Source organism: Terrapene carolina, unplaced genomic scaffold (assembly GCF_002925995.2).
Source record: "Terrapene carolina triunguis isolate 2854851 unplaced genomic scaffold, T_m_triunguis-2.0 Scaffold62, whole genome shotgun sequence".
Taxonomy (NCBI): Eukaryota; Metazoa; Chordata; order Testudines; family Emydidae; genus Terrapene; species Terrapene triunguis.
Genome location: NW_020664413.1, coordinates 62,806,269 through 62,832,798, shown reverse-complemented (window position 1 = coordinate 62,832,798; position 26,530 = coordinate 62,806,269). Strand labels below are relative to the sequence as shown.

The following is a 26,530-nucleotide window of genomic DNA, read 5'->3' as shown; positions in this document are numbered from 1 at the left end:
GACGCTCTTACTCCACCAGCGAAGGTGGGAGTAAGAGCCGTCGACGGGAAGCCGCAGAGGTCGATTTTGCCACCGTCCCTACAGCGGGGTAAGTCGGCTGCGATACGTCGAATTCAGCTACGCTATTCGCGTAGCTGAATTTGCGTATCTTAAATCGACCCCCCCCCCGTAGTGAAGACGTAGCCTCAGATTCTCACCCGTAATTATGCTCCTGTCAGACTGGATACATAAAACAAAACAAAAAAGTTGTTTATCTTTTTGCTTTGTCCATTGCTGTTGCAGCTAAAAGAAGATGTCCAGCATAATTGGTGTTTATTAATTATACTAATGTGGATGCAAACATGTGTTTGGCATATGCATGTGTAATAACCTCCCACCCAGAACACAGGTGGGGGGAACCCCCTGCGTATGTAATTGTTGAATTTACTAGGATTCTATGCGGTTGCTCTGTTTCGTTGTTTCTGTGCTCAGGAACCACAGACCAAAAGTGCCTATCGTGACATCCCAGAAAGAATAATGAGAGCAAGTTGTGCCGAAAGATGGTATTGCTGCTCAAGAGGATCTTTACCCACAGGCCCCAGTTGGCATACGTGCATTGATTTCAATGAATGTGTGCAGTTATCTGTGGCTCACACATGGGAAATATATTTTTAATACGAGAGACTCCCAAGGGTTTGTTGATCTTGATGAGTCTGCCAAGCAGCAGGTCTAACTGGACCTAGCCTTTTAGTCTTCTGGCTGGGTTTTCCAATTTGCATGGGACCCGTAGCTCCGTGTTTAGAAATGCATTTGATGCTGCTTGGAACTAATTCTCCATCACAGTGGGGGGAATTCCCTTTACATTGCTCTGTGCTAACAGCTATAAGCAGTAATAATTAATAGCGCCTAATTGCTTAATCAGAGTAAAGTTTTAGCCCATGTCATATGTGAAGGGTTGGTTTTTTTTTTTTGTTTTTTTTTTCTGGAAGACTAAATTCCCTATTACTATATTGAGTCAGAAATCTTACCTATTGTGTCTGTCTCGGGGGGAAATGTTAGTATCTTTATTATCCCTCTTTCCTCCTCAAGTCTCTTTCTCTACTCATTACTATAGCCTGAAGACATTTTCCTGTAGCAGCAGAACAGTAACATTACAGAGAGCTTCCTATCAGTCCTGCACTGTCAATGATAAATATGAATCCACCGGCCTGTGCCCGTCCAATGCTGCCGACATGATTTTTTTTGACTTTTCATTTATTCCCTTATGTCTGGTGGTCAATCACTTCTAAGATCAGCTCTGTCTGTTGTGGACATAGCTAGCGATACTCTGTAATTTAGGTATTCTGTACAGATTCCTCTGATCCAGTCAACACTGACATGCTTAGGGTTGTCCCTATCACAAATTACATACTGCATTGTTAGCAAGTATTCTGTTTTCCTCAATGCAGGTTGAATTTTATCTCCGGTTTCCTTTTTTTTTTTTTTTATACTGTCCCTCTAGCTCTTTCTTTGCCTGTCTCAATGTGTATATCTCTCGGTTTGTTTTCATTACACATACGTATTTCCCTTGTCAGTCTGTTTTCAGCTGCCTGTGTCTGAATCTCTGTGTGTGTCTCTCTCTCTCTTTCTGTGCCTATCTAGAGAGGAAGATTAGTGGATAAATAGAGGAGTCGGAGTGGTAGATTCAAATTTTCTGTATTAAAACTAGTTGCTGGGGGAATATGCTTTCATCCCTCCAGATGTGTGGGTGGTCTTGAGGTTCCAGAGTGGGGTAAGTGAGATGCCCACACAGAGTCCAGGCAGGGAGACTGTAACCCCAGCACAGAGTAGAGCAGTGCTCTTCAGTGGGATCTCTGCTGGCCCACAGAGTGACATGAGCAGATCCATATAATGAACAGATCAGCTATCAGCCTACAGGCTGCAGTAGTGATCACCGAAGGGGCATGTGGGTGTCCTATACCCTTCTTCTAGTTATGGGGAAATATTCATCCTTCATAATCCCCGCATAGGTCCTCAGTACCAGGGGATTTATTTAGTGTATGCACAAATGATTCCATTCAGGCTTCCTGGGTCTGCTGTGGAAACAATGGATTATGCTGCCAACTGCAAAGTCAGGTTCCACCGATCCGACTTGCCTATTATCAGTCACCTTATCGAGGGACTTGTTAAAGAAGGGGCTGGGCCTGGTGAGCAAGTTGAGGCTCAGGAGCAGCCCCCTTGAGAAAATCACTTAGCCCTGGTCTACACTGGGGGGTGGGGATGGGGTCGATCTAAGTTACACAACTTCAGCTATGTGAATAACGTAGCTGAAGTCAACGTACTTAGACTCACTCACCGCGGTGTCTTCACTACGGTGAGTCAACTGCTGCCGCTCCCCCATTGACTCCGCCTGCGCCTCTCGCCACGGTGGAGTACAGGAGTCGACGGGAGAGCACTCGGGGATCGATTTATCATGTCTAGACTAGACGAGATAAATCAATCCCTGCTGGATCGATCGCTTCCCGCTGATCCGGCGGGTAGTGTAGACATACCCTTAGGGACAGATCCTGAACTTCTGCTCTGTTGAAATTGGTGTGATTACGCCAGTTTACACCAGCTGGGAATCTGTCCCTTAAACTTTTATGCCCCGTATTTTTTGCGTAGCGATAGAGAGAAAGCAATTGGTGTGTTTTATAGAAGATGAGCCTTCTATTTTACCCGAATTTTTACTCTCACTCTCTGCAGACATGCCTGTTTTTCCCTAGAGAGGAAACTCTGAAAAGTGTGAATCTCTCCATTAGGTAATTAACTTTCAAATCAATAGCAGAGATCTGGAGACTAACACAAGGCTGGTAGAAAATGTAAAATGATTTTTACTTAACAAAGGAGTGTGAATGAATAAACGCATGACAATAGGAATTGTTAGACAAGGACATGGAAAGCATTACAGGCTGATAAAGGCAGAACAATTCATTACAACAATAGTATCTTTAATTCCAGTTAATACCATGCAGCAGTGTTTGAATTATATTTTGATTTTACTATCAACTGTATCTTTTCATACATAAAACTAAGTAATTTTAGCTGCTTACAAAAACAAAATGCAGCCCTATTTAAACGTAGTGTCATGTTTGAACAATGAAAAGAAAGAGATGAGGCATCTTAAGGCAGAATATATCGGGATCACCCTACACATCTGGGACATTATGGTAAGTTATGGTTGTATGGTTCCGAACCTCCTCATTAAAGCTTAGGGAAATAGTCAATTTCTTTGGTCACAATTTCAATTAAGGTTTAGCTTATAAAGGGCTAATAAATTATTAATAGATGTTTTAATCCATAGTTAATCGATTGTTTTAAGTTGTTATATAGAGGTCAAAAGATCAATAGGTTACTTATAACTATGGCTTATAACTGTGAATAGCACCTGCTACTGAGGTGCTTATAACCATCCATCACATATGCTACTCATATCAGTAACGTGCTGATAACATCCATTAATCATTTATTAACCTTTTATAAGCCATTTATAAATGGAGACTTCATGTAAAGTGAGACCATTTTTTCTCTGAATTCTACTGCATTCTCTTCTTTCCCATTTTCTGGGTGAAAGGGGTCTCCTTAAGGCAGCTATGACAGTTGACAAGGAACTGTGGAGGAACACTGCTGTTAACTTGGGACTAGGAGGAGAACATCAGTTTTCTTCTCTTGTCATTAACAGTCTTTTGTAGCTTCTTGTCATAATAAAGTCTATCTTGATCCAAAGGAAAGCTCTTCTCAGTTATTGGGCTAGAGCAAGGTGGAAGTATCCTTAGGATTTCCCAGTCTAGTGAGGTCCTAGTTTCTGTTGGTGGCATTTTCAGTTGATAGAGCAGAAGGAGTCAGCTGTTGATAGACGCCTCCCACGGGGTTAGCCATGCATTGGAAGAGTATGAAGATTTCCTGCCCCAGCCTCCATAATGAAAGACATGTTGCATTAATATTGGCCAAAGGGAAATGAGTCCTAGAATCATAGAACCATAGGGTCGGAAGGGATCGCAAGGGTCGTCTAGTTTAACCACCAGCCAAGATGCAGGATTCGTTGTTTATAAACCATCCAAGACAAGTAGTCAGTTTTCTTCATGGGATTTGCCAGAACAAAATTACTTTACAGGCTCCTCAATGACTCTGGCCTTTCAGCATTTAGATTAAATACAAATGATGTACAGTTATACAGTCCTGATTTTTGCCCCCTCACACCTCTTTTGTGTTTCAGTGAGTGAAACTTCATTATGTATGCAGAACACCAGTAATATTCTGGAATTGGAATAGAAATGGAGCTGACATCACTAGCTGTCTCCTTCAGACATTTTCATCACTAGGGGCAACGAAGGGACCACAGATTCAGGCTCCTCTGGAGGCTGCCTTTTCATGTGTCACTTAGGAAACAAAAGTAGATTGGGAAACAGATTTTTTGGGTTATTGCCTTTGGTAATGAATGACAATTGAGCAGATGGGCAAGGTAACCACTTACAAGGTAAATTGCTTGAGAATTTTTTTCTCTGCATCACATATTGATGGCCAGGTTCCGGCTAATTGCTGAGCGTCAACAGTTGGTTGCACAAAGAATGTATGGGATGAATGATCAGATCCGGGCTTTCTCTCCCTCAAATAAGCCTTGATCCTGCAAGGTGCTCACCATTGACGCTTGAGGATGCTCCACATCTTGCAAAATCAGTCTCCTAATCTGCAAAGGTGAATGGAGAAAATCATAGGAAGGAAGTGTGATTCCTTACCTAACCCACCTTGCTATTAAAAAAGCAAAACACCCCTCCCCAAAACCCCCCACCAAGGATACTTGGCACTCTTCCATGCTTTAACGTTTCTTTATTGACGTGAGCCTGCGAGGAGTCTCCCAGAGATTCCGTCTACTTCTCGCAGGGTTTTGGTTTTTATAAACACAGTGAGTACAATGAAAGGAATTGCCTATTTTATTCCCCAAATCTCTGATCTGAAAAACAGTTCTTCATTGGCGGCTCACTGTGAACCTTCTAAAATCTACTCATGTCCATCAAGACCCTTTCTGAAATTCATTTTAGTGTGATACATAGAACTACATAAGAACAAAAGACTACGCAGACATCTCTGTCTCTGACACCTGGTCTACACTGGGAGGGGGATCGATCTAAGTTACGCAACTTCAGCTACGTGAATAACATAGCTGAAGTCTTTGTACTTAGATCTACTTACCGCGGTGTCTTCACTGTGGTAAGTCGACAGCTGACGCTCCCCCGTCGCTTCCGCCTACGCTTCTCGCTCTAGTGGAGTACCGGAGTCGACGGGAGAGCGTTCGGCGGTCAATTTATTGCATCTAGACTAGACGCGATAAATCGACCCCCGCTGGATCCATCGCTGCCTGTCGATCCAGCGCGTAATGTAGACATGCCCTCAGTGGCTTCTCTGCAGGAAGGTCCCTATTTTTGGATCCGGGGACGAATTTCAAACAGCTGACGTTTGGATCGATTCTTGCAAACCCTTGCTCATATGGATACTTCTTACTCTCATGAGCACTCCAGTGGGACAGCTCTTGTGAGAGAGAGTTCCAGAAATCAGATCCTTAGAGGACAACATTCTTCCCTGAGTTACACTTGTGCAAACAAACCCAGTGTAGTCTTTGTAGCTGCATGAGGATAAGTGAGGGCAGAATTTGGGCCAGTACTTGTTCATGTTGGGAGAGGACCAAGGTTCTTAACACTAACAACTAAAGAGCAAAATGGACAAGCCACTTTTTTTATTCCCAGTGTATTTGATATGTGACCTTCAAAAGGACTTGTGATAATTTAATTCAAAGATGTGCTGTCTACATGCTCAGCTTCTCATTTTGCCTGTGTAACTGAGAGAAGAGAAGACAATGAAGCAGCCACTTTGAGCTCCCAATGAGAGAAAAGAGAGCTGGCAGCCTTTCCCCTGCTCTCCTGTTAAATAGATCTCTATTTAAATGCAAATTATCGTCTGACACTGCCAAACAAAGTCATGTAATAGGAAGCAGACAGACTAGTTACAGTTCTTTAAAAACGACTTCTGAACATGCTGAATCATGTTTATTTCCAGCCTGGAAGGAGCTGGGTGAGTGAATTTTTGGTTCCATACCAAGGATCATGTTGGTGCCAAGGAATTTGAGATGCAAAGACTTTTATTCATATGTGGAGCTTTCAAAGATCCCAGCATGCACAGAAGTGCAGGAGGACTCATTGGCTAGGGGTCACCTGTCATGAAGCCTGAAGCTACTGTTATCTCACCACAGATGTCACTATGGCAATGAAAAATCCAGTGGGTACAGTAAATATAGGGTGGGAATAGAAGTCAGAAAAGGAGGGGGGGGAATGAGATCTCATTCTGCTTCTGGGATAGACAATTAACAAATGATCTGCTATGTATTCTAAGAGTTCAATACATATAGTCACAAGACTTCCATTAGCTTTCTCCCTAACCATCTTCTCTAAACTCAATGTGACATTAGGTACAACCTTAAGCATAATCTGCACTGCCTTAGGAGTAACTCTGGGAGGCGCTGTGCCACAGAGATACACCTGTGAGATGGCTTTCCTCACTGGCTTCCCCCTCATTCCTGTACCACCAGCAAATTTCAACACTCCCTGCATTGGCTCAGATGCATTGGTTAACAAGTGTGGATGTTGTATGTGGAATCAAGACTTTGCCCTCCTGCTCTATGGGAGTGAGAATAAGTAGGTTTACAATATCCGCTGTGTTTGATATGCAGGATCCAATATCCTAGGGGCATAAGGCAGGTTCTTAATACTCCTTACTCAGTTGGATGGGCCTATGGACCTATTCACAATCGAGCCCTGCCTGAGAGTCTCTTCTGTTAAAAGTTTCCCACGTTTGCTGTTCGCCTCAGCCTCTTTTCTAATTTCCAGTGTTATAAATCAATTTAGATTTATTAGCTTTCTGCACAGGACTCCAGTAGCCTCTTAATAATAATTATCGTTATTACTGATTAAAGTTGCATTATTCATGCCAGATGGAGTCCCCATCCTGTCAGCCAGAATGAGTTTGCATTAGGTAGTTATAATGTGTTTGTGATCTAAATAAACAGATGGCAGAAACTGACAGGAAATTATATGCTGCTGATGTCAGCAACAATGCTTTCCAGGCATAATTGCTTTAGATGAACTTCAGTCCAGCAAAGAACTGTTACTTTCAACAAGGTAGTTGGCACACACAGTGTAATTACTGTACAATATAATCAATTGTGCCATCAAGACTGTATACATGTCAGAGTGGTGAAAGTGGGTTTCAGGAACATAATCCTTATGACCTTCTGACTTTATGTGAATAAAATACCAGATCTTCGCCCAAGCTCTGTTAGCCAAGTAAATAACACTTTTTCTTTGGGGCTAGAACTTCAGGGTTCAGAGTGTTAGCACAGGGATGTGGTCATATTTGATCTGTCAACATTCCCAAAGTTTGTGTATAGAGAAGAGTATTACAAGTTAGTGCTATTAACACATTCATGGAAAGGCTCCCATTCACTTTAATGGGCTTCTGGATCAAGCTCTAAGTGGAAGCTTGCTTAATAGATTTTCTGAGCAATATTTTATGAAGAATGAAAGAGTCCTCAAAAAATGAGGATAGGTTGCTTTTGAGGAGTAAAAAAACCCAACCTATTTATCTAATAAAACTGTCCATATCTTTTAACAATGATTTGGCCACGTTTCTTTATTAGTCACTCGGTTGCTTTCCTTTTTCCCCAGAAGTTTGTTTGTTTGTTTGTTCATTTGTATTGATGTTTATTTTCTATTATGGGGTTCAGATGTTTTTGTGTACCATTTCTAGCAGCGGCATCCACCAGTAATGTGAGGCTGGGTGGATCCAGCATAGACCATTATGTTCACTGCTTGGGATAGTTAACGGTGAAAATATACTTAGATGTTCCCAGTCTGGTTTTCTCCTCTGTAGAGCAGCATCTGTTCTCAAGATCCACAAATTCAATTTATATATTTAAGAAGAAGTAGTAGAGTTAGGAAATAAAGCACCAGTGTCATGTGCCTCAGCCTCATCTATGTTTCACACATAGGGCTGGCTACTTAACTTGACTCTGTTTTGCCAACCCCGGTAAGGCATATAAATCCTCATATCACAACAGTAGTGCCTCCCTTGAAGAGGGAATCAATAGAGGCCCAAGATTGAAGCTGAGTTTCTAACTGATCTCTATTTGTTTTCACCCTGCAGGTGGACGATGCCACAAGTCCTGCACAGGCCGATGTTGGGGACCCACAGAAAACCACTGCCAGAGCTGTAAGTATGTGAGGACAGGGAAAGAAAGGCGTGGGAAGAACTGTAAAAGGGATTCTACGGTTTCCGTTTTAAAGGGATAGTGTCATGGTCTTCTAAAAATAGTTTTAGCTTTTTCACTTGTATAAAAGCCTCTTTGTGCTTTTCCATCTAGCAATTTTTGTTGTTGTTTTTTTCTGTGCTTCTAATGAAGCTTAAGCCAACAGGCTGCTTCTCTTCTCCGTTTGTGTCCCAACGTGGGGTGTTGCTCTGGGGAGTATTAACTGCTACTTCAGAATGCATTGGAGCAAACACAATAACAAGAATGCAAAACTATGGACTCGATCCTGAAATCCTTAGTGAGGGCCCTATCCTGCAAGAAGCTGAATTGGCTCTAAAATCCTATTAATTCCAATGGGAATTTGAGGATATTTGTCCGCTTGCAGGATTACGCTCTTGATAAGGATCTCAGGATGTGGTCCATTGTATGTAGGTCCTACTTAGATGGCCAATTATGGAGATTGTTTAAAAGAAGTTCTTTCCAATTAACTGGTAGATTGTTTAAAAGAAGTTCTTTCCAATTAACTGGTAGATTGTTTAGAATGTCTATCTGTCATCGTGTGTCTGGAAAATGTGACAATGGTGATGAGTGAATTTGTTTATATAAAATAATAACCATCTGGACAGAGAGTCTTTTCTTACAGTATTTCCAAACTGACTAGACAGATATCATGGGACAAGAAGCCAGGCAGCCCCAACATCAGCAAAATGTAAAAGGAGAAACAACTAAGAGTGAACACCAGCCGTGGCCAGGGGCAACAGAGTCTTCCTAATAGTTGGGGATGCCACGAGGCTCTGCCCCCTCCATGACCCCACCCCTGCCCCTCTTTCCCCCCGAGGCCAAGCCAGAAGCCAGAGCTAGGCTGGGGAGCCCGGGCCCCTCCACCTGCCTGCGGTGCGGGGCCGGAGAGCAGCCCCCGGCCCATGTCCCTGGCCTCAGGACAGGTGGAGGGTCCGCCACTACGCACAGATGCCTGCATAGCTCTTACCATGGCCCGGCTGCGGCTCTTTGGCCCCACAGGCACCTCCCTCATGCCAGGCCAGAAACCAGAGCCGGGACCAGGTAACAGCCGCGTGGGCAGTTGTGGGGAGCGGCAGACCCTCCATCTGCTCTGGGCAGGCGGACATGGACACAGGCCCGGCGCTGCTCTCGGGGTCCCCCCACCCCGAGCAGGTGCAGGGTCCGCAGCGCCCCACAGCTGCCTGGGCTCCTCGTAGGGTTGCCAACTATGACTGAAGCTATTCCGGGAGATATTTCCCCCCCCCCCCAACATGACATACTGTAATTTTCTTTAAATAGCCTATTAAAATCTCCTGGATTGCTTTCAATGGTCACCGGGAGTTCGATGTCGATTCCGGGAGACTCCAGGCCAATCCTGGAGGGTTGGCAACCTTAGCTTCTCGGGCCACTCTTACCTGGGCCAGGTTCCAGCTTCCAGCCTGGTTGGGGGAGAGGGGTGGGGAGGGGGCTTCAGGGGAAAAGGAAGGGCCGGAGGGCCGGGTCTGTGGCAAAAAGTGGGACTTTCAAAAATGGGAAGGCCATGGCCCTGTAGCCCCCCTGGCAGTGGCTACTTAAGACCTAGCAAAAAATGATAACCTATTGTTTCTTTCCACACTCCCCACAAGGAATATCTTTGTTTGGATGTGTGGAGCAATCCTTAGATGTTTTATTTATATATTTATTTTTACTTTGCATTTAAAATTGTATGTGCTCATTGGGTTCCCTCTTCCTAGGAAGTCAACTTTTTCCATACATTTCCACAAGTGAGCCTCTCTTCTATGGTTCCATTTGTGCTCTGGGTCCAAAGGCATTAGATATGAGCAAAGGATTTGCAAAAATAACCTACCGACACACACATGCACATGATCCCTGATTCTATCATCAACAGTCCAATAGTATCCACCTCTGTTTAACTGGATTCATTAGAAATATCACTACTACTTGCACACATTTGGGACTACCTTCATGCAAGAGGTTATAAGAAATTGGAAAATGCAAATTGTTTTACAGGAGAATTTTACAAGAGAAACAAAACTAGTGTTCCAAGATTATTCTAACATTGTCTACAATGAAGAAAGGGCCCAAATGACTACTGTTGAATGCTGTCCCGTGCGCTCTGCACTCCACAATACTGCACCAAGATTTGATGTCACTCAGAAACATCTGGATCCAGATGTTTGTGGGTCTCAGATGACTTCTAACTCCACTGACTTCAGGTTCCTAGACTTTTCTGTTCTGTCTGTGTCCACTGCACTGAGAAGAATCATATTGTCTACCATCAACCATAGGGATTCACCTCTCACATTGCCACACACACAAGGCATGCATGCAGTAGCTGGTATCTCCATACTGGTTACTTGCTTCTGGTTCAGAAATGCCTTTGTTGACCCCACTGTCATGGTTCATAATGGTGAAGGCTCTCTAATCACTCTGCCAAAGTTTACTTGGCTGAGGGGGGATATGATTGCTCTCTTTAAATATATCAAAGGGATAAATACCAGGGAGGGAGAGGAATTATTTCAGCTCAGTGCTAATGTGGACACGAGAACAAATGGATATAAACTGGCCGTGGGGAAATTTAGGCTTGAAATTAGACGAAGGTTTCTAACCGTCAGAGGGGTGAAATTTTGGAACAGCCTTCCGAGGGAAACAGTGGGGGCGAAAGACCTCTCTGGCTTCAAGATTAGGCTAGATAAGTTTATGGAGGGAATGGTTTGATGGGATTACGGGATTCTAATCAATTAGGCAATAACGGCCATCGCTGGTAAAATGAGGATCTGGCTAGAGAATCTTGCCTGTATGCTCGGGGTTCTGCTGATCACCATATTTGGGGTCGGGAAGGAATTTTCCTCCAGGGTAGATTGGCAGTGGCCCTGGAGGTTTTTCGCCTTCCTCCGCAGCATAGGGCAGGGGTCGCAAGCTGGAAAATTCTCTGCGACTTGAAGTCTTTAGATCACGATCTGGAGACTTCAACAGCAGAGTTAAGGGAAAGTGGGGGGGTCAGCTTTTGTGGCCTGCATCATGCGGGGGGTCAGACTAGATGACCATATTGGTCCCTTCTGACCTTAAAGTCTATGAGTCTATGAGTCTATGAGTCTACTTCTTTCCCACAAATGCACAAGCAAAGTCTTCCACTTCAGATGGAATTTGACCTATGTCAATAAATGTGTTTTTGGCCAGGCCAGTTAATGGGAATCATTGAATAATGCACCAGGTACAATGGTATTAGAAAGAGCTTGATCTTTGTTCTGCCCCATGGATCATGCTGGAACTCCTCTTTCATTTTCTGACACCCTTTATGATTGCAACTGAAGAAGTTAGTGCTGAAAAAAACTTAAATCAGTTTCCCACTCAACCACCTGGTGAAAAAGTGGACCTTAGCCAGTCAGGCACTGTTATGCATCCAAGCAAGTTTGTTTCTCTATCCTACATAGGACTGTTTGTCTATCAAATGTATTAGTACCCTAATGGCCTAGATAAAAATCCAGTTTGGGGGGGACTTATTCTTTGAATGTTTGGTTGTTCACCCATCACTAACCCCAAAACAGATTACTATAATTCCATTGTAGCTCCAACCTTGGGTCCTGATCCCTGCAAGCAAATGCGCTACCTCTGCATAGTGTGGGGTCCTATTAATTTCAATAGGATTTGATGTGGCTGCAGAAGTTCTTGTTGCAGGATGCCGGCCCTAGAACTCAACTACTAGGCAGAACTGCTTTGATTTGGTGGATTAATGTAATAATGCCAGGGAGGGAGAAATGTATCTGCAATGTTGCTCCGAAGTTGGAAGCTTAGCAGAGCTATACAGTAGGTTTATTATTTGGAGAGACAACCATCTCTCTCTTTACAAGGACTGAGCAAACATATCTGAACACTAGGGACAGGCCAAGGCATAAAAGTAGCTATCAAAATAATACACGATGAAAAAGGGAAAGTTATCTAGGCTCCAGAAAGATCTAATCTGAAATAGCAAGTGTAGGCCCTTTTCTCTTTAAGCACGTACCAGGATAGCTTCCTGCAGTTGGGGACTGCAGTTGTTTTATCTTTCACACGTCTCTATCCCCTATGACCTAATGTGATCATTGGTAAGCACTTGTTTTCGAAGGGAAATATTGTTGCATATTAAACTGGCGATGGGGACTTTTTAAAAACCTTTTATGCATTTTACACTAATATGGGCATTTATTGCTTGGCTTTTGCTTAGTCATAGAAATACCCAAGTAGGGACCCAAATCAAACACCAGAATACAACCAACACCACACTGTTATTACTTTGATCTCTGCTTAAAAAAAGCACTTGAATTTTCAGTCTGATGTTATTTTTGGAGGCCACTCATCCCATTCCCAGTTTGTCTCACACATATTTTATGTACCCTAAGCTAGTATATTTGAGAATACCCATCTTTCAGATGTATGCAGGAAGACGCTTCAAAAAGCCATAACAGCTCCAAATTAAATATTTTGTTCCTGGAAACAGAACTCAAGGAGGGTATATCTGCATTTTAATAATTTCTTTTTTTTTTATTGAGTTGCTAAAGCAAAAACTCTAATGAGCCCCCCTCCCAAGTTAAGATTTAGATTATTTTCCCAAAAAAAGGATAAAACAAAAAGATCTTAATCCTTGTCTTTCATTTCAAATTACACCAGGGGAAAAAGCAACAGGATAGTTTTGTTCTTGAATGAATATCAGCCACCTAGTCTATTTCTTATCTTGCCTTCCAGCTGTTTATATCTCTATCTTTAAGTCTCTGGTACACCACCTGTATCTATATAAATGTAACATGTCCATTTACATGTTTAAGAGGACAATTAATAGGCAATTATAGATAAACTGTTTTCATTAATAGGTAAAGAAGGGATAATTTCCAGATGCTGTATTGTGCAATTAATTCATTTTCTTAACACTGAAAATGTTAGTAGATATTAGCAACAAACATTTTCAAAAGCAGCTATGGATTCTGGGTGCCTCAGTTTCAGGGGAGCCAATTTAGCATGGCAAGTCTGATTTTCAATAAGCACTGAGCCCCCATCAAACTAAAAAAAACCAAAACCTTTTATAGTGAGGCACCCCAAAATCTGTGCATTCAAAAATCACTACTCACTTTTGAAAGCCTTTCCTTATTTTTAATGTCCTATCTATTCTTGGTGTCTGTGTTGTATTCTTCCCACATGAAAGGAAATTGGAACTGCTGTAGACTGAATACATTATTTTATGAGCTATGTGGGTCAGGATGACACTGTCCCTTTAAGAAGGAGTAGAGCCAGGTCAGCTGATCCCACCTGAGCTTAAAAGAGGGCACCTGCAGTTAGATAGGGAGAGACCCATTGAGGTGAGCCTGAGAGACCATCAAGAAAGGAGAAAGAGCATGGGGCTCTCATTGCCTGCTCCCTGGAAATAGGGAGCCCTGGAGAAACTAGGACTGCCAGAGTTCCCTGGGAGGGAAGACAAAAGGCACCTGAGGACTCTAGGGGGAAAACCCCGTGGAAGCTGTAGCCCAGGATGAGTTGAGGAACTGTGTTTTTGTTGATTTGACTCAAGTTTGGACAATAAAACTGTATAAAAGAGATTGTGGGAGCGGCAGAGAGTCCTTAGCATGTTGAGGAGAAGCCCTGCCTTGTCCCAGAGAGAGGAACAACCTTAAACTAAATACAGTTTAAAGAAGAACAACCTTAAACTAAATACAGTTTGAACCTACAGAACACAAAGGAGGCAAATAGGCTTTAAATCAACCCCCAATATAAACATGCCTGTAAAGGGGTGTGTGTGGATGTGTGTGAATAGGTGTTTGTCCCAGGTGTAATTGTATTTACTGTCTTTGTGCAACAAATATGGTTTGGAAAAAGAAAGTGCCTGATGCAGTAAATATCCACATAGTGCAGCGAAAATCAAGCAGGAGCTGGTGGGGAGAGAGGGAAAGAGCTGAAGCAGCAGTCTAGATCAATCAGAGTAACATAGCGCTTTTGCTAGGAGCCAGCATCTTTAATTAAAATCCTTGTATTTCACTAATAACTTTGCATGTTCATGAGGCTTTCTTATTGATTTTGGTTACTTCCCATTTTCTCTCCTTCACAGGTTTACAGTTCCCTGACATAATGTAAAATTAAGGGAAACATTAAGATAGACTGATTAATTACACACATTTGTGAAACAAAGCAACATCCTGCCTTCCCCCTTAATATGAGTCTCAACCAATTTTATTGTCATTTATTTATCATTTGTGTTACAATAGTGCCTACAAGTGTCAGTCATGGACCAGGACCCCATTGTGCTAGGTGCTGTACAAACAGAGAACAAAGAGACAGTCCCTGCCCCAAAGAGCTTACAGTCCAAGTATAAGGCAAGAGACAACAGGTGAATATGCACAGAGGCGGTGTAGTACAAGACAACAATGAGACACTATTGGTCAGAATGCTAGGCTGTGGTCTAAAAGCAACTGACAAGTAGCCCCCCGCTCAAATCTGAATCCATTTGCATGTGTTGGGCACACATTTGGTGTTATCCCTATTACTTTGCAAACTGGGTCTCGATCTTGCAGTTAGTTCTATACGGGTGGATCCTTTGCTCAGCATAGACAAGTCTGCCTGAGAGGATCTGACTACAGGACTGGGGCCTGGATCATTATTAGCAAGACTCTCCTCTCAGTTTCACTGGTGCAGCTTGGAGGCGTATTTGGGCCTATTCTCAGCAGAGTGGCCGAGCGTCTGGGCAGCTCATGTGATGCTTCTGCAATTGACAGCCTGGTTGTGCCTGCCGGCAGTTCATCCTCAGTCTCGGGTATGTGGCTGAACTGCTGGTGGGAGCCGTAGTTGCAGCCTTTGGGTTGCACCTGTGGCATCAGGCACCTCCTGTCCCACTGCTGCCCAGCGGCAAGGAGCAGCCTGAGGTGGCAGCATCTAGGGGAATGAGAGCCAGCAGCAGGACAAGGGGAGTGGTCTAATGTTGGTGCCAGGCTCTGTGATGCTTCCGGGATGTACCTTGGGTTGTGAGCAGGGCCGGCTTTAGGCCGATTCCCCCGAATCGGGCCCCGCACTTAAGAGGGCCCCGCGCCCTAAAGAACAGCACCTAACTTAGGCGCGTTTTTAATTTTTTTACTCACCCGGCGGTGGTCCGGGTCTTCGGCAACACGGCAGCGGCGGGTCCTTCGCTCGCTCCGGGTCTTCGGCGGCATTTCGGCAGCGGGTCCTTCAGTGCCGCAGACGAACCGGAGCGAGTGAAGGACCTGCTGCCGAAGACCCAGACTGCCGCCAGGTATTCGAATCGGGCCCCGCACTTCCTAAAGCCAGCCCTGTCTCCTGCATTAAAGAAACCTGTGTCTGGCCTTTTCTGGTGACCAGCCCCATGTCACAAACCTAGAGGACAGACACACACACACACACACACACACACAAGACTCCTTACATATTTTCTGTATGTATATGATTCTATGGACCAGTATGACACAGGCTTTCATTAGAGATCTTACATGACACTCTTTGGTGAACTAGTATGTAGATATCAGACCCATGGGATCCCTGTAGCCCTGATGTACCTCTGTGCCCTCAGCCAGCTGGCACCAAGGGGTCCCTGGGTCACAGGCACATGTCCTGTGTCTCTCGTGCACACTCTCACTCGCTCACTCCACACAGCTGCAGCAGGTTCCCCCAAGGAAAAATTGCATGCAGCCACCCATATGCCCTTAGCAGCAGCATCCTTCACCCCTTGACCCCTTCCAACATTGATGCCATTAAAGTTATCTGGAAATTCCTCTTTAGAATTGGACATTCTAACAGTTCTCATGCACATGTAATGTGCATACCACAGGATTAAAAAGTACAGATCATGACCTTTGTGTAGCATGAAATGTAGACATGTTGACTTTCTTGGTAAAAGTAGCAGAGCTGCTCAGAAAAACTTTGCTAGAACCATACTCAGTAGTCAGTCAGAACTTTTCAGTTAATCCAAAACAGTTTTGGAGGGAAATGTAAATCTCCGAGAATTTCATAATCTGTATTCCTATTTGGAACAAAGCCAAATGTTGAAATCTCAAAATCCTGCATGAAACAGAATTTCCATCCTCTGCACAGGTCTAGTAACAATTTAAAAAGTCAAACCACACAAGGTTAGTGCAGGTTTTGCAAACAGTGCTATAAATTGTCAGTTATCAGGAACTGAGAATGTTTTCCAACATGAAGAGCATGACAGAGGACAGATTCAACACATGCCTCGCCTTAAACACCTGGGTAGTCCTTCTGAGGTCAGTGTGCTTATGTACCTTGCTGAACTGGGGCCAGAATCCTCTAGATCGGTGTGTGTGGTTACTGTATGTTTGATGAGATAACATGCTGAGGAACTACAGTCTCTTAAGAAGCTGTGGGATTTATACAAAAGCAATATCTGTATCTTCCTAAATAGCACCCGCCTTAGAAGGCTGGGGTCATGCTCCGTTGCCCTGATCTGGAGACGTTTTTGCTTGCCATATAGCACTCCAAAAATTACTTATCCTGTAGCATTGGGAAGTGCTGAACAGGTGTTAGTGCTCTTCTCACCTCCCATGCTGCTGGTCTCTTTTTGTTGGGCCTGCCTTTCCCCAGCACCATTCAAATGATTCTCCCCGTGGGATCCCTGACAGCCATAGGCTGGAGGAAATAGCTGTGTGTAGCCCATAGGGTATGTCTGCACTTGGAGTAGCGGTGTCATTCTCAGCTCGACGAGACATACTCGCGCTAGCTTGCATTGAGTATCATGCTAAAAATAGTGTGTAGCTGTGGCAGGGCCAATGGTGGGAGGGTCTCGCCACCCCGGGTGTGGGCCTAGGGTCTCTGATGGGAATCACACTCCAGCTCCAAATGTAGACATACCCGTAGAGGGATAGAGTATAGGTCTTGGCCAGCTAAAATTAGCTGCTCGTGGGTTGGGAAAAGGGGAAGTATCCTTTCCTTCACCTCCCCTCAGTCCCAAAGAGAGTGGTGTGTGTGTGTGTGTGTGCGCGCGGGATGTGGACATCTGTACTTTCAGAGAGGGCTCTCCTAGCCTTCTGCTCCTGTCAGGATCCTCCCCCACAAAGTGGTGCGCTCTCTCCATTCTTTGATCACTGTTTTGGGAGCAGTGGAATTCTTGGCCCCTCTCTTTCTGGTGAGCTGTGCAGTTGAGCTGCCAGAAATACGTCTTTATCTTTAGGCCACTTGGCCCTTTTAAATTCCTCCTTGGCTGAGTGTCAGGAAGGCCCCTCTAGATAGGAGGCAGTACCCACAGCAGCCTCTCTAGCTGCGTAGCCATAATGGAGAAGGTTTATGTTGCCTATGTGGCCCATTTCCAAATAAGGAAGCTCTGCGTTTCCATTCATATAATTTCCTGCCCATAGTTTAGTTGGGGAGCACCAGGGTTTGCAACTGTCCGATGAAATACCAGGGTAAAAGTAAAACAAAAGCCCATCAAAATTTGCCCTCTACTGAGGAGATGGGGTTCATAGTGTGGAGAGAAAACCAGAGTTAGTGCTGATTGGCTCGCCGTTAACTCAGGAATTGTACTTACTGTTGAGCGGTGGAGTAGAGCTTTTTCACTGACCCTTCCCAAACTGCAGAGTCCACATGACAGTAAGCAAAGGGTGGGGGACAATAGAGCAGAGACAGCACATCTCCTGCTGAACCTTTCATCACGCCTAGTCCAGCCAATTTATCAAAATGGGTCAGTACTTCCGTGAGAGCGTCTCAGAGAAAGTCAACTTTCGTAGTGTTAACAAATACAGCCAGTCATTTGTAATGTGATTTTTGATATAATTCCCACGTCAATTGATTTTACGATGCCGTGATTATTAGCCTAGCTTCCCGAGGCCACGGTAAATAGATTGCTTCACCGTATAATTCAGTTGATTATGTCAATCATGTTAATTTTCTACCTGCAGCTAGTTTCAGCCAAATCTCTGAGTTTTATAAAAAAAAGGTTAAATTGTTATGGAGAGAGCACAAGGAACTTTTTTAAACAGCATTGCTATAGTTAAAGGTTATAATGTGTTATCATATGCTCCTCTTTTTCCCAGTTTTAATATTTTAAATTGCATCAGCCTGAAATTTGGCTCCCAAACTCTCAGCTATAATGCAATTTGCTCTTTTTTTTTTGTTTAATACAAAATAGCAGTAAATCCATAGAGCTTCAAAAAAAATATTTCTGAGAACTACTTAGATCTGCTTTCCAAGGCTTTCCAATCCAGTCTCAACAACAACAAAACTGGGCTATTTTTTTTAAAGTATAATTTTACATAATGCAGATCCAATTAAAAATGGGCCCTAAGTTGCAGAGCCATCCCATGGTCCAACAATAAGAGACTGATTTCCATTACTTTCTAAGGCACCATTTCCTAATGCTGGCTTCCTGCTGCTCTCTCTGTCTCTCACTCTCTTTCTCTTGAGTTAGTTCATTGGCGCCACTAATAATTCCTTGTGTTCTATAGCTTGTGACTTTTAAAACTAACCGCTTGGGATTTTCAGAGCATGTGGACAGAATCACTTTATGTAGCATTATTGCTAACCCCAAGTGTTAAAAACCACAAGTCAATCTACAAAAAATTATGAGACAGATTTTTTTTGTTAAATAATAAATTTTAGGTTCTTTTTATTTTCCTTCTGGTTTGAGGGCCTTCTAGGGGGTCAACGTTTTCTAGCTTTTTTTCTGCAACCCTGAGGGCTAGAATTGAACTTAATAGCAGAATGTCAGGGTGTATTTTTTTTTAATCGCCTTGCTTTAAAAAAAAATAATCACCAAATCTTGCAAAATTGATGGTAACATCATGAGAGTTAGCAATGCTGATATGGGTAGAGTTTACCATGATGGTTTGACAAGAACAAGCACATGTGAATAAGTGGATATGAACAGTGTTAAGACTACAGGCTAACATTTTTAAAAATGCAAAGTGACTTAGGGCCCTACATCTCATTTTCAAAAGTGATTTAGGCACTTAGGGCCAGATTTTCCAAAGTATTTAGGTACCTTATGGTATTGTCAAAGAGCCTAAGCAGTTCAGGCACCTTTCCTGCTTAGGTGCTTTTGAAAATTCCACTAGGTGCCTAACTATCTTGGAAAATCTGGCCCTTAGAGGTTAAATCTTGTTCACTTTCAATGAGACTTAAGATCCTAAATGTCTAAGGGCCAGATTTTTAAAGATAGTTAGGTGTCTAAAGATGCAGATAGGCACCGAGTGGGATTTTGAAAAGGGGCTTAACTCGTATTGAAATCAATAGACTGTAGGTGCCTAGGCACTTTTGAAATACCCACTAGGGGTCTATTTGCATTTTAGATGCCCTCATGGTTTTAAAAATCTGGCCCTAATTCACTTTTGAAAACAGGACTTTAGGCTCCTAAGTTAATTAGGTGCTTTTGAAAATTTTACCCACAGGGCTTCGTTAAAAACATTTAGAGAAGAACAAGTTGACCCAAATGAAATGGGGAAAAAAGATTTAAACTTTTTCTGGGATAAACTAGGGTACAATTATGATTATTTTTAAAAATAATGAAAAATAAAATTTAGATGCATAATGGTCATGTACTTACAGTTTTACAAAGAAGCCAGTGGTTTGGTGGTAGCTGGATGCTTGCACAATAATGGGGTTAAGAGAAGTATTGAGAAGCAGCTAAAACCAATTATTCTGTATACCCCCTTACAGTGCTTTTTAAACTTTAAATTCCCCTCAGTAATTTGTAAACACGCTCTCCCTGTGCCCAGACAATCTCACTTCCTGGGGGTGGGGAAAGGGGTTCTCTAGGGAACTCCTTAGGAGCCAAGCAGCAGCAGCAGTACAGTCACATTGCTGTAAGCCTCACTTCCTGGCTTAGCCTCCAGTGCTGTGCAGGCTTGTTTTAAAGTTCTATTGATTTTTCTTTAGTTTTCTTTTTCTACGTGTTTCGGGGATGAAAAATGACAACACAAACCCCACGAGATATTGATCACTCATAATTATGGATGGCTACAAAAATTTGGATCAGGATTTTGAACTTTGTCATCCAGTGACTGCCGCTGTTCACATTGCAGGTTCTGTTCAGCGCCTTATGACGGAGAACTTTCCCAGCTTTAAATTCAAAGCTAGATCTAGATACAGATCCCACTGCTCCCTTAAATTCTTGCAATTCTCTGAGTGGCTCTCCATATTGCCATTTCTGGGTACTGCGCCTCCTTGTGGTGTCTCACAGGAAAAACATCTTCCAGCAGGGTCAGTTAGCGCACTCCTGCACCCCTCGCGCCCCTCCCCTCAGCATCACAGTGCACTCAGAGCAAGACTATACAGGGGGTAGTGCTTCTTCTCACCAACTTCCCCCGCCAGCCTGGATGGATGTGAACTGCTCCGGTCTCCTCAGAGTCGCAGTGTCTTACTGCTAGAAATAGTCTGTGTTAGCTCATTTTGTTTGGTTAGTGAATTAGGGTTTCTGTGGGTTCCAGGTGATAGAGGAACTGAAGGAACAGAAGCAGCCAGGATTCAAGAAGTGGGCTTCCTGCCCAGCATCCTATGAACATGCAGTGCCTCAAGTGCCTGGGAGACGGAGACTCGCCTTCTGGGTGTTGGATTTTCTGAATCTTTAATCCCAGAGCACGCCAGGATAGGAAGACTCACTTGCAACTCCTTTTCCTAAAGGAAGCCCTTGAGGCTAGATCTTTTGGACCTGATCAAGACTCAGATCCTAGGTCAAACAGAGCAGTCTCTGTTCCTGTGGCTACCAGCAGCTCCAAGCGACTGGAGGTCTTCAAGTCCTGGTGGGGTCTGACTCGGTGCCTGCGGCTCCCTCAGTCAAGCCTCTAAGGCTATAGATGTCCGAACCGAGGGCCATGTGGTCGGCTCCATCGGCCCCTGTTCTGTAAAAGAGGTTGAGAGAGTTTGGCCACCCGCACCATTGCCATACCTTGTGCTTCCCAACTAAGCGACCCCAATGGAAACCTTGCATCTGCGGGACCAGGGCTGGTTCTGACTTCCGCTTTCGCATCCAAGAAGATGGAATTGCTCAGTGTGTCAGAAACTGGGTCATCGGTGCCTCTGGTTCTGTCTGTTGTGGAAAAAGAGGCTGGGAGACCAAAAAACATCCGTGCTGGGCAGTGTTAGCAGTGCCAATTCCCATGCATTAGAACTGTTGGATCCATCAGATACTGACAAGACTGCTATGGTTACCTGGTGGAGAGCCGTTCCATCTTTCATAGCCAGGGATAATGGAGTGGTATGGAATGTTGGATCTGATGTTGTTTTCGGATCCGCTGTCAGTTCTTTGGTTGGTTCCGATTATGTTCTCAGTTCCAGAAAGCTCTGTCACCATGATATCCCAGGTTTACCTGCCAGCTCTGTTTGCTTCGTCGGTTCTGAGTGGGAAATCACAGGGATTCCAAAAGGAGACGTATTTCCCCAGTTCTGAGGTCATCTTCCCCATCCGCTGTTAAATGGAGGAGGCCAGAAGACACTGTTGGCCTTCCCTAGAATCACCCAGACTCAAATCCGTACCAGGAGGAAGATAGAGGATGAATACAGAGACCAGTGGCTCACTTTATACCACTCTGTGGTCCTCTTCCTCCTTCCCAAATCCTAATTGTTGGGGAGACTGGCAATCCGGGACCCATAGCCTTACTGGAAGCCACCTCATGAGTTTAATTACTGTCCGAGTGGATGGAGAGGTAATGTTTCATCTGTTAAGGATTTAGCAGTCCAGAAATCTTGAATTCCACTCCTCTGAATCTGTTGACATTACAGACAGTGATGCCTTAAACACTGTTTGAGGAAGAAGACAAGGAGGTACCTTCTGTCTTCAGTCAGGAGCATTTGGAAATGGACTATAAGCAGGCGGTTGGACTAGATGACCTCCTGAGGTCCCTTCCAACCCTGATATTCTATGATTCTGTGATAAGCCTGATTTATCACTGGATGAACACGTGGGGGTGGCTTCGTCCTCCTCTCCTTCCGAGGACACTATGGAATTCCATAACTTTGTGGATATTATAGTGTCCACTTCAAATCTTCCTGCAGTGCCTGCAGAAGAGACTTGTCACCTGGTGTGTGATATTGTCGTGGCTACTTCAACTAGTACAATAGCTGTACCCATTATGGATGGATTGCTACAGCCGGCTAAATCCATGTGGACTACGCCTGCTTCTTGCCAACGTGTTTCTAAGAAAGTTGACAAGCTGTCTCGGGTGCCTTCTGAGAGGCTTTCCTATTTTCACAGCCACCCTGTCCCCAAGGTAGCTGCTTCCAGTAACACGGCGAGATCTGGTCTATCATGTCCCACCCCAGCTGATAAAGAGGGGGAACGGATTGATTTGTTGGAGAGAAAGTTATTCTCTTCATCATCCCTCACTATGGGTGGCTAATTATCAGGCGGTCATTGCCTGTTACCAATTACATCTCTGGGAAAGTATGACATTGTTTTTACTGGACTTGCCTGATAACAGAAGAAGGTTGGTGAGAACCATTTTAATGGAGGGCCAGGATGTAGCCAATCATACACCCAGCACCTCGTTTCATGCTTCAGACTCTGCTGCCAGAGCACTTGTGTCTGCTTTGACTATCAGGTGGCACATGTGGCTTCATTTCTCCTGCCTAGCTATGGGCTCTAGAATTAAGCTGGAGGATCTTCCTTTTGAAGGCAGGGGTTCATTTAATTGAGAAGAGGGGTGAATTGCTGGGAAAACTGAAGGACCTAAGATTGACAGCTCGCTCTCTGGGTTTGATTCCTTCTGCTAAAGGATTCTTATCCTTTGGTGACCCAGCAATGCCTGCATCCTCCCAGAGACACTATAGGAAAAGACTTTTGAAGCCAAAATCCGAATCTAAACAAACGGCTTCCTCATCAGCCTCATTGTCACAGCATAACAAGCATCAGTTTTGAAGGGACAATCAGGAGTTGAGAACCAGTCAGATGAGATCAGTGTACCCTTTTCTTTGGAGACAGGCTAGTCCACTTCATCAACAAATGGAGGCAAATTACAGTGGCGCAATAGGTTCTAGAGACTGTAGAAAGAGGCTATGCTGTACAACTAAGAATTTTGCCTCCTCCCAACTCCCCTACCCTCCTCCTTCAGCGACTCTTCTCCTGAGGTGATGCTTGTCACAGAAGTGAAAAAAATACTTCTGATAGGAGCAGTTGAAAAGGTTCCTGAATACCTGAGGGGTCAGTGATTTTATTCCCTGGTACAGAAGAAGGATTGGTTTTTGTTTTTTGTTTTTGTTTTGTTTTTTGACTGATACTGGATTTAAGGGGATTTAAATAAATACATTTGGAAGTTTTGATTCCACATGTTGGATTCTGGCCACCATAATCCCTTTGCTGTTGGTCATGGATTGGTTCACAACTCTCAATGCAAAGGATATATTTCTATTCTGAAAAATCATTGCAAGTACCTTCGATTTGTGGTGGGCAATCACCACTTCCTGTTCAGGGTCTTCCATTTGGCCTTTCAGTGGCACCCAGAGTTTTTACAAAATGTCTCTTTGCGGTAGCAGCTTATCTGAGGAATGAGTGTATTTTTGTTTACCCCTATTTAGATAACTGGCTACCAAAGTTGTCCTTACGTGAGGACCCATTAAACCGTATGGTCTTCACCACCAATCTCTTTTCAGACCTCAAGCTCTTTCTCAGCCGCCCAAAGTCAATCCTCTGCCCTTCACAAAAGATCCCTTTTCTGGGTGCCATACTGGAGTCCATAGAAGGCAGAGCTTTTCTGCCAGAGGGTGCTAGATTCAGCCAGGCGGTGCTTCAGTCTCTAGTCAACGAGGACTCTGTTCCCACTTCCAGGTTAGTTGCAGCACTGCTTATCAGACTATCCCATCAGTGGGAATATGCAGAGCCACTAGAAGCAGAAATGAAGGTCTCTCACCTGAAACCGGAGTTCTTCAAGATGGCTCTGCATAGTCACCCTTCCCACCCACCTTCTTTTCTCTGTCAGAGTCCTTGTTGTTCTGTGCCTCTGGCTTTGTGGTGGAAGGAAATGAGGTGGTGAGAGCACTCAGCTCCCTTTTTGGCCTCGCCCTCAGTAGATCTAGATGCTGAGGGGAGGGGTTGGAGTGGGGGGCATGGGAGCACTACAGTTTACAGTGCTAGAAGAGGCTTTTACTGTAAGGCCGTCTCATAGGACACCAATTATAGGTAAGTGACCTTCATGTATTTAAAACTGGGCATTGATTTGAACCAAACCTAATCATATAGCAAAATTTGTGCCTGTACTAACTCTCTCACTTAAAAAAATGGGTTGATAGTATAGTGGTAACACTTTTTATGACCAATGATGGATAAACCTACAAAAGATTCAGCTTAATTTAGACAAGTATCTACAAATTTCAGAGACTTTTCTGAAGCTATAATCTGAAATTAATCAAATGTCTTTAATCCAGAAACTAGGCTGTAAATTTCCTAAAATCGTGGTTTCTCTCTAGTTTTCGGATACTGCTTTATATAAGCCAGCTCAAATATCTAGTGAGAATAGCTTTTCATTGAAAAATTCTGGCATTTCTGCTTCTAACCCTAGCTCAAAACTAGAAACTGGAGAGCCATGAACAAATGAAGAGGGGGGAAAAATTAATCATTCATTATAGAATTTACAAAATTATTTAGTGAGATCTGAAAGGGTTAAGCACACAGCGTTTCTTATTTGATCCCGATGCTTCCTCCCATTCCTACCTATAACACCTTGGATTGTTTATTACAGTCATTCCTTGTTATTTTACATCAACCACATGTGTGCTATGTGCTTTAAACAGAGCACTAAGAGTCACATTTGTAGTGAAAATTTTGTTAAAATGAGTTAGAAGGTACCAATATTCCCATGGGAGTTAACACTGTACCAAACTTTCAGACTATAGTAAAATAGATAGACTTTCATTAGAAACTTCCTTGCACTAATGAGTTTTATTTATCTGTATATACTGATTAATAAATATATTGAATAATGAAATGATATTGAAAGACAGACACAGTCCAATATGAGGAAATTCTCAGCTGTTATAAATCAGTATACTTTCATTGACTTAAATACACCTTCTGAGGATCAGACCCTATCAGTTAATGTTGCTATGGTGGTTATGTACTGCAGATCACCACTTGTGCTTAGATATATTTATTGATTTGCATATCTGTTTTGAGGTTGCATTGATATACGTTTATTTAAAGTAATTTAAATAAGCTCTGTCTGTTCTTCCTACTAGTAAGTTGGCAGTAAGTGGGTTTACTTTACAGAAATCTTCCATTTGTGCTGCAATTCAGTTTGCATAAGTCACAAAGAAAATATTTTCTATCCATGAGCTTGTTTTAGTTATCAAGATGGATACAATTATTCTGAGTGCATCACTTTTCTCCTTTAGATCTTAAATGATGATTGCTTCTTACCTTCTCTTTGCTTATTTACACCTTTATTCCATACATAAATGTTATGTTTTTAAATAGGTTTTTGCATTATCTAAAGTTCTAATAGAGAGCGAGGGGACTTCACCTTGAAAAATAGGTTCATTTACACTATAAAAATCCTGTTTTTTCTTAAATATAGTTTTTACATATGAGAAATCAGCAATTTATTAAAATACGTGTAGAGGAGAAAGTTGGTAGGGGGTTTTGGGTTGTTGTTGGTTTTTTTTGAACACTTGAAAAATATTTTCCATACACAAGCACTGATCTGCTTTTGAACAAAGTGGTCAGTTAAGGTTAATTATAAGATTGTAGCATCATTACTCCTCTGCCAAAGAGAGCTTGAAGCAGAACTTGCTGAAGTTCCACATCCAACGGTCTGTAGGGTTCCCTGTAAACTATTGACTTCTCCCATTTTTTCCCATTAAACAAAGTCCCCTGGCGCTATGGCCTACAGCCAGACTGTGGTGTGCTATGATCCTGTCATAGTTCACAAGCCAAATGAGATTTAATTGGCTTCATATTTGAATGTGGTATGATTAGCATTTATTTGTACCATATTAGCACTTAGAAGCCTCAACCAATTTAGAAGGTAACAGAGGGGTAGCCGTGTTAGTCTGGATCTGTAAAAAGCAACACAGAGTCCTGTGGCACCTTATAGACTAACAGATGTATTGAAGCATAAGCTTTCGGGGGTGAATACCCACTTCGTCAGATGCATCAGGTGCCTCAAGACTCTTTGTTGCTTTTAACCAATTCAGAGGCTCCATTGCACTGTATCAACATATGGCGAGAGACTGTGGCACCAGAGAGCTTGCAGTATAAAGAGACAAGGTAGCCAAAAGTTGTGAAGGGAAATAGAGGTAAAGTGATTTGCCCAAAATGAGTGTGAGAAC

General features: G+C 43.3%; 1 protein-coding gene across 1 annotated transcript in view; it reads left to right on the top strand.

The window, feature by feature from the left end:
• Positions 1-26,530, top strand: part of ERBB4 (erb-b2 receptor tyrosine kinase 4) — a 940,185-nt gene that overhangs the window by 665,025 nt on the left and 248,630 nt on the right. The window contains exon 5 of the mRNA XM_029910528.1: positions 8,191-8,256. Within this exon, the coding sequence (XP_029766388.1) occupies positions 8,191-8,256 (66 nt within the window). The remainder of the gene's footprint in view (positions 1-8,190; positions 8,257-26,530) is intronic.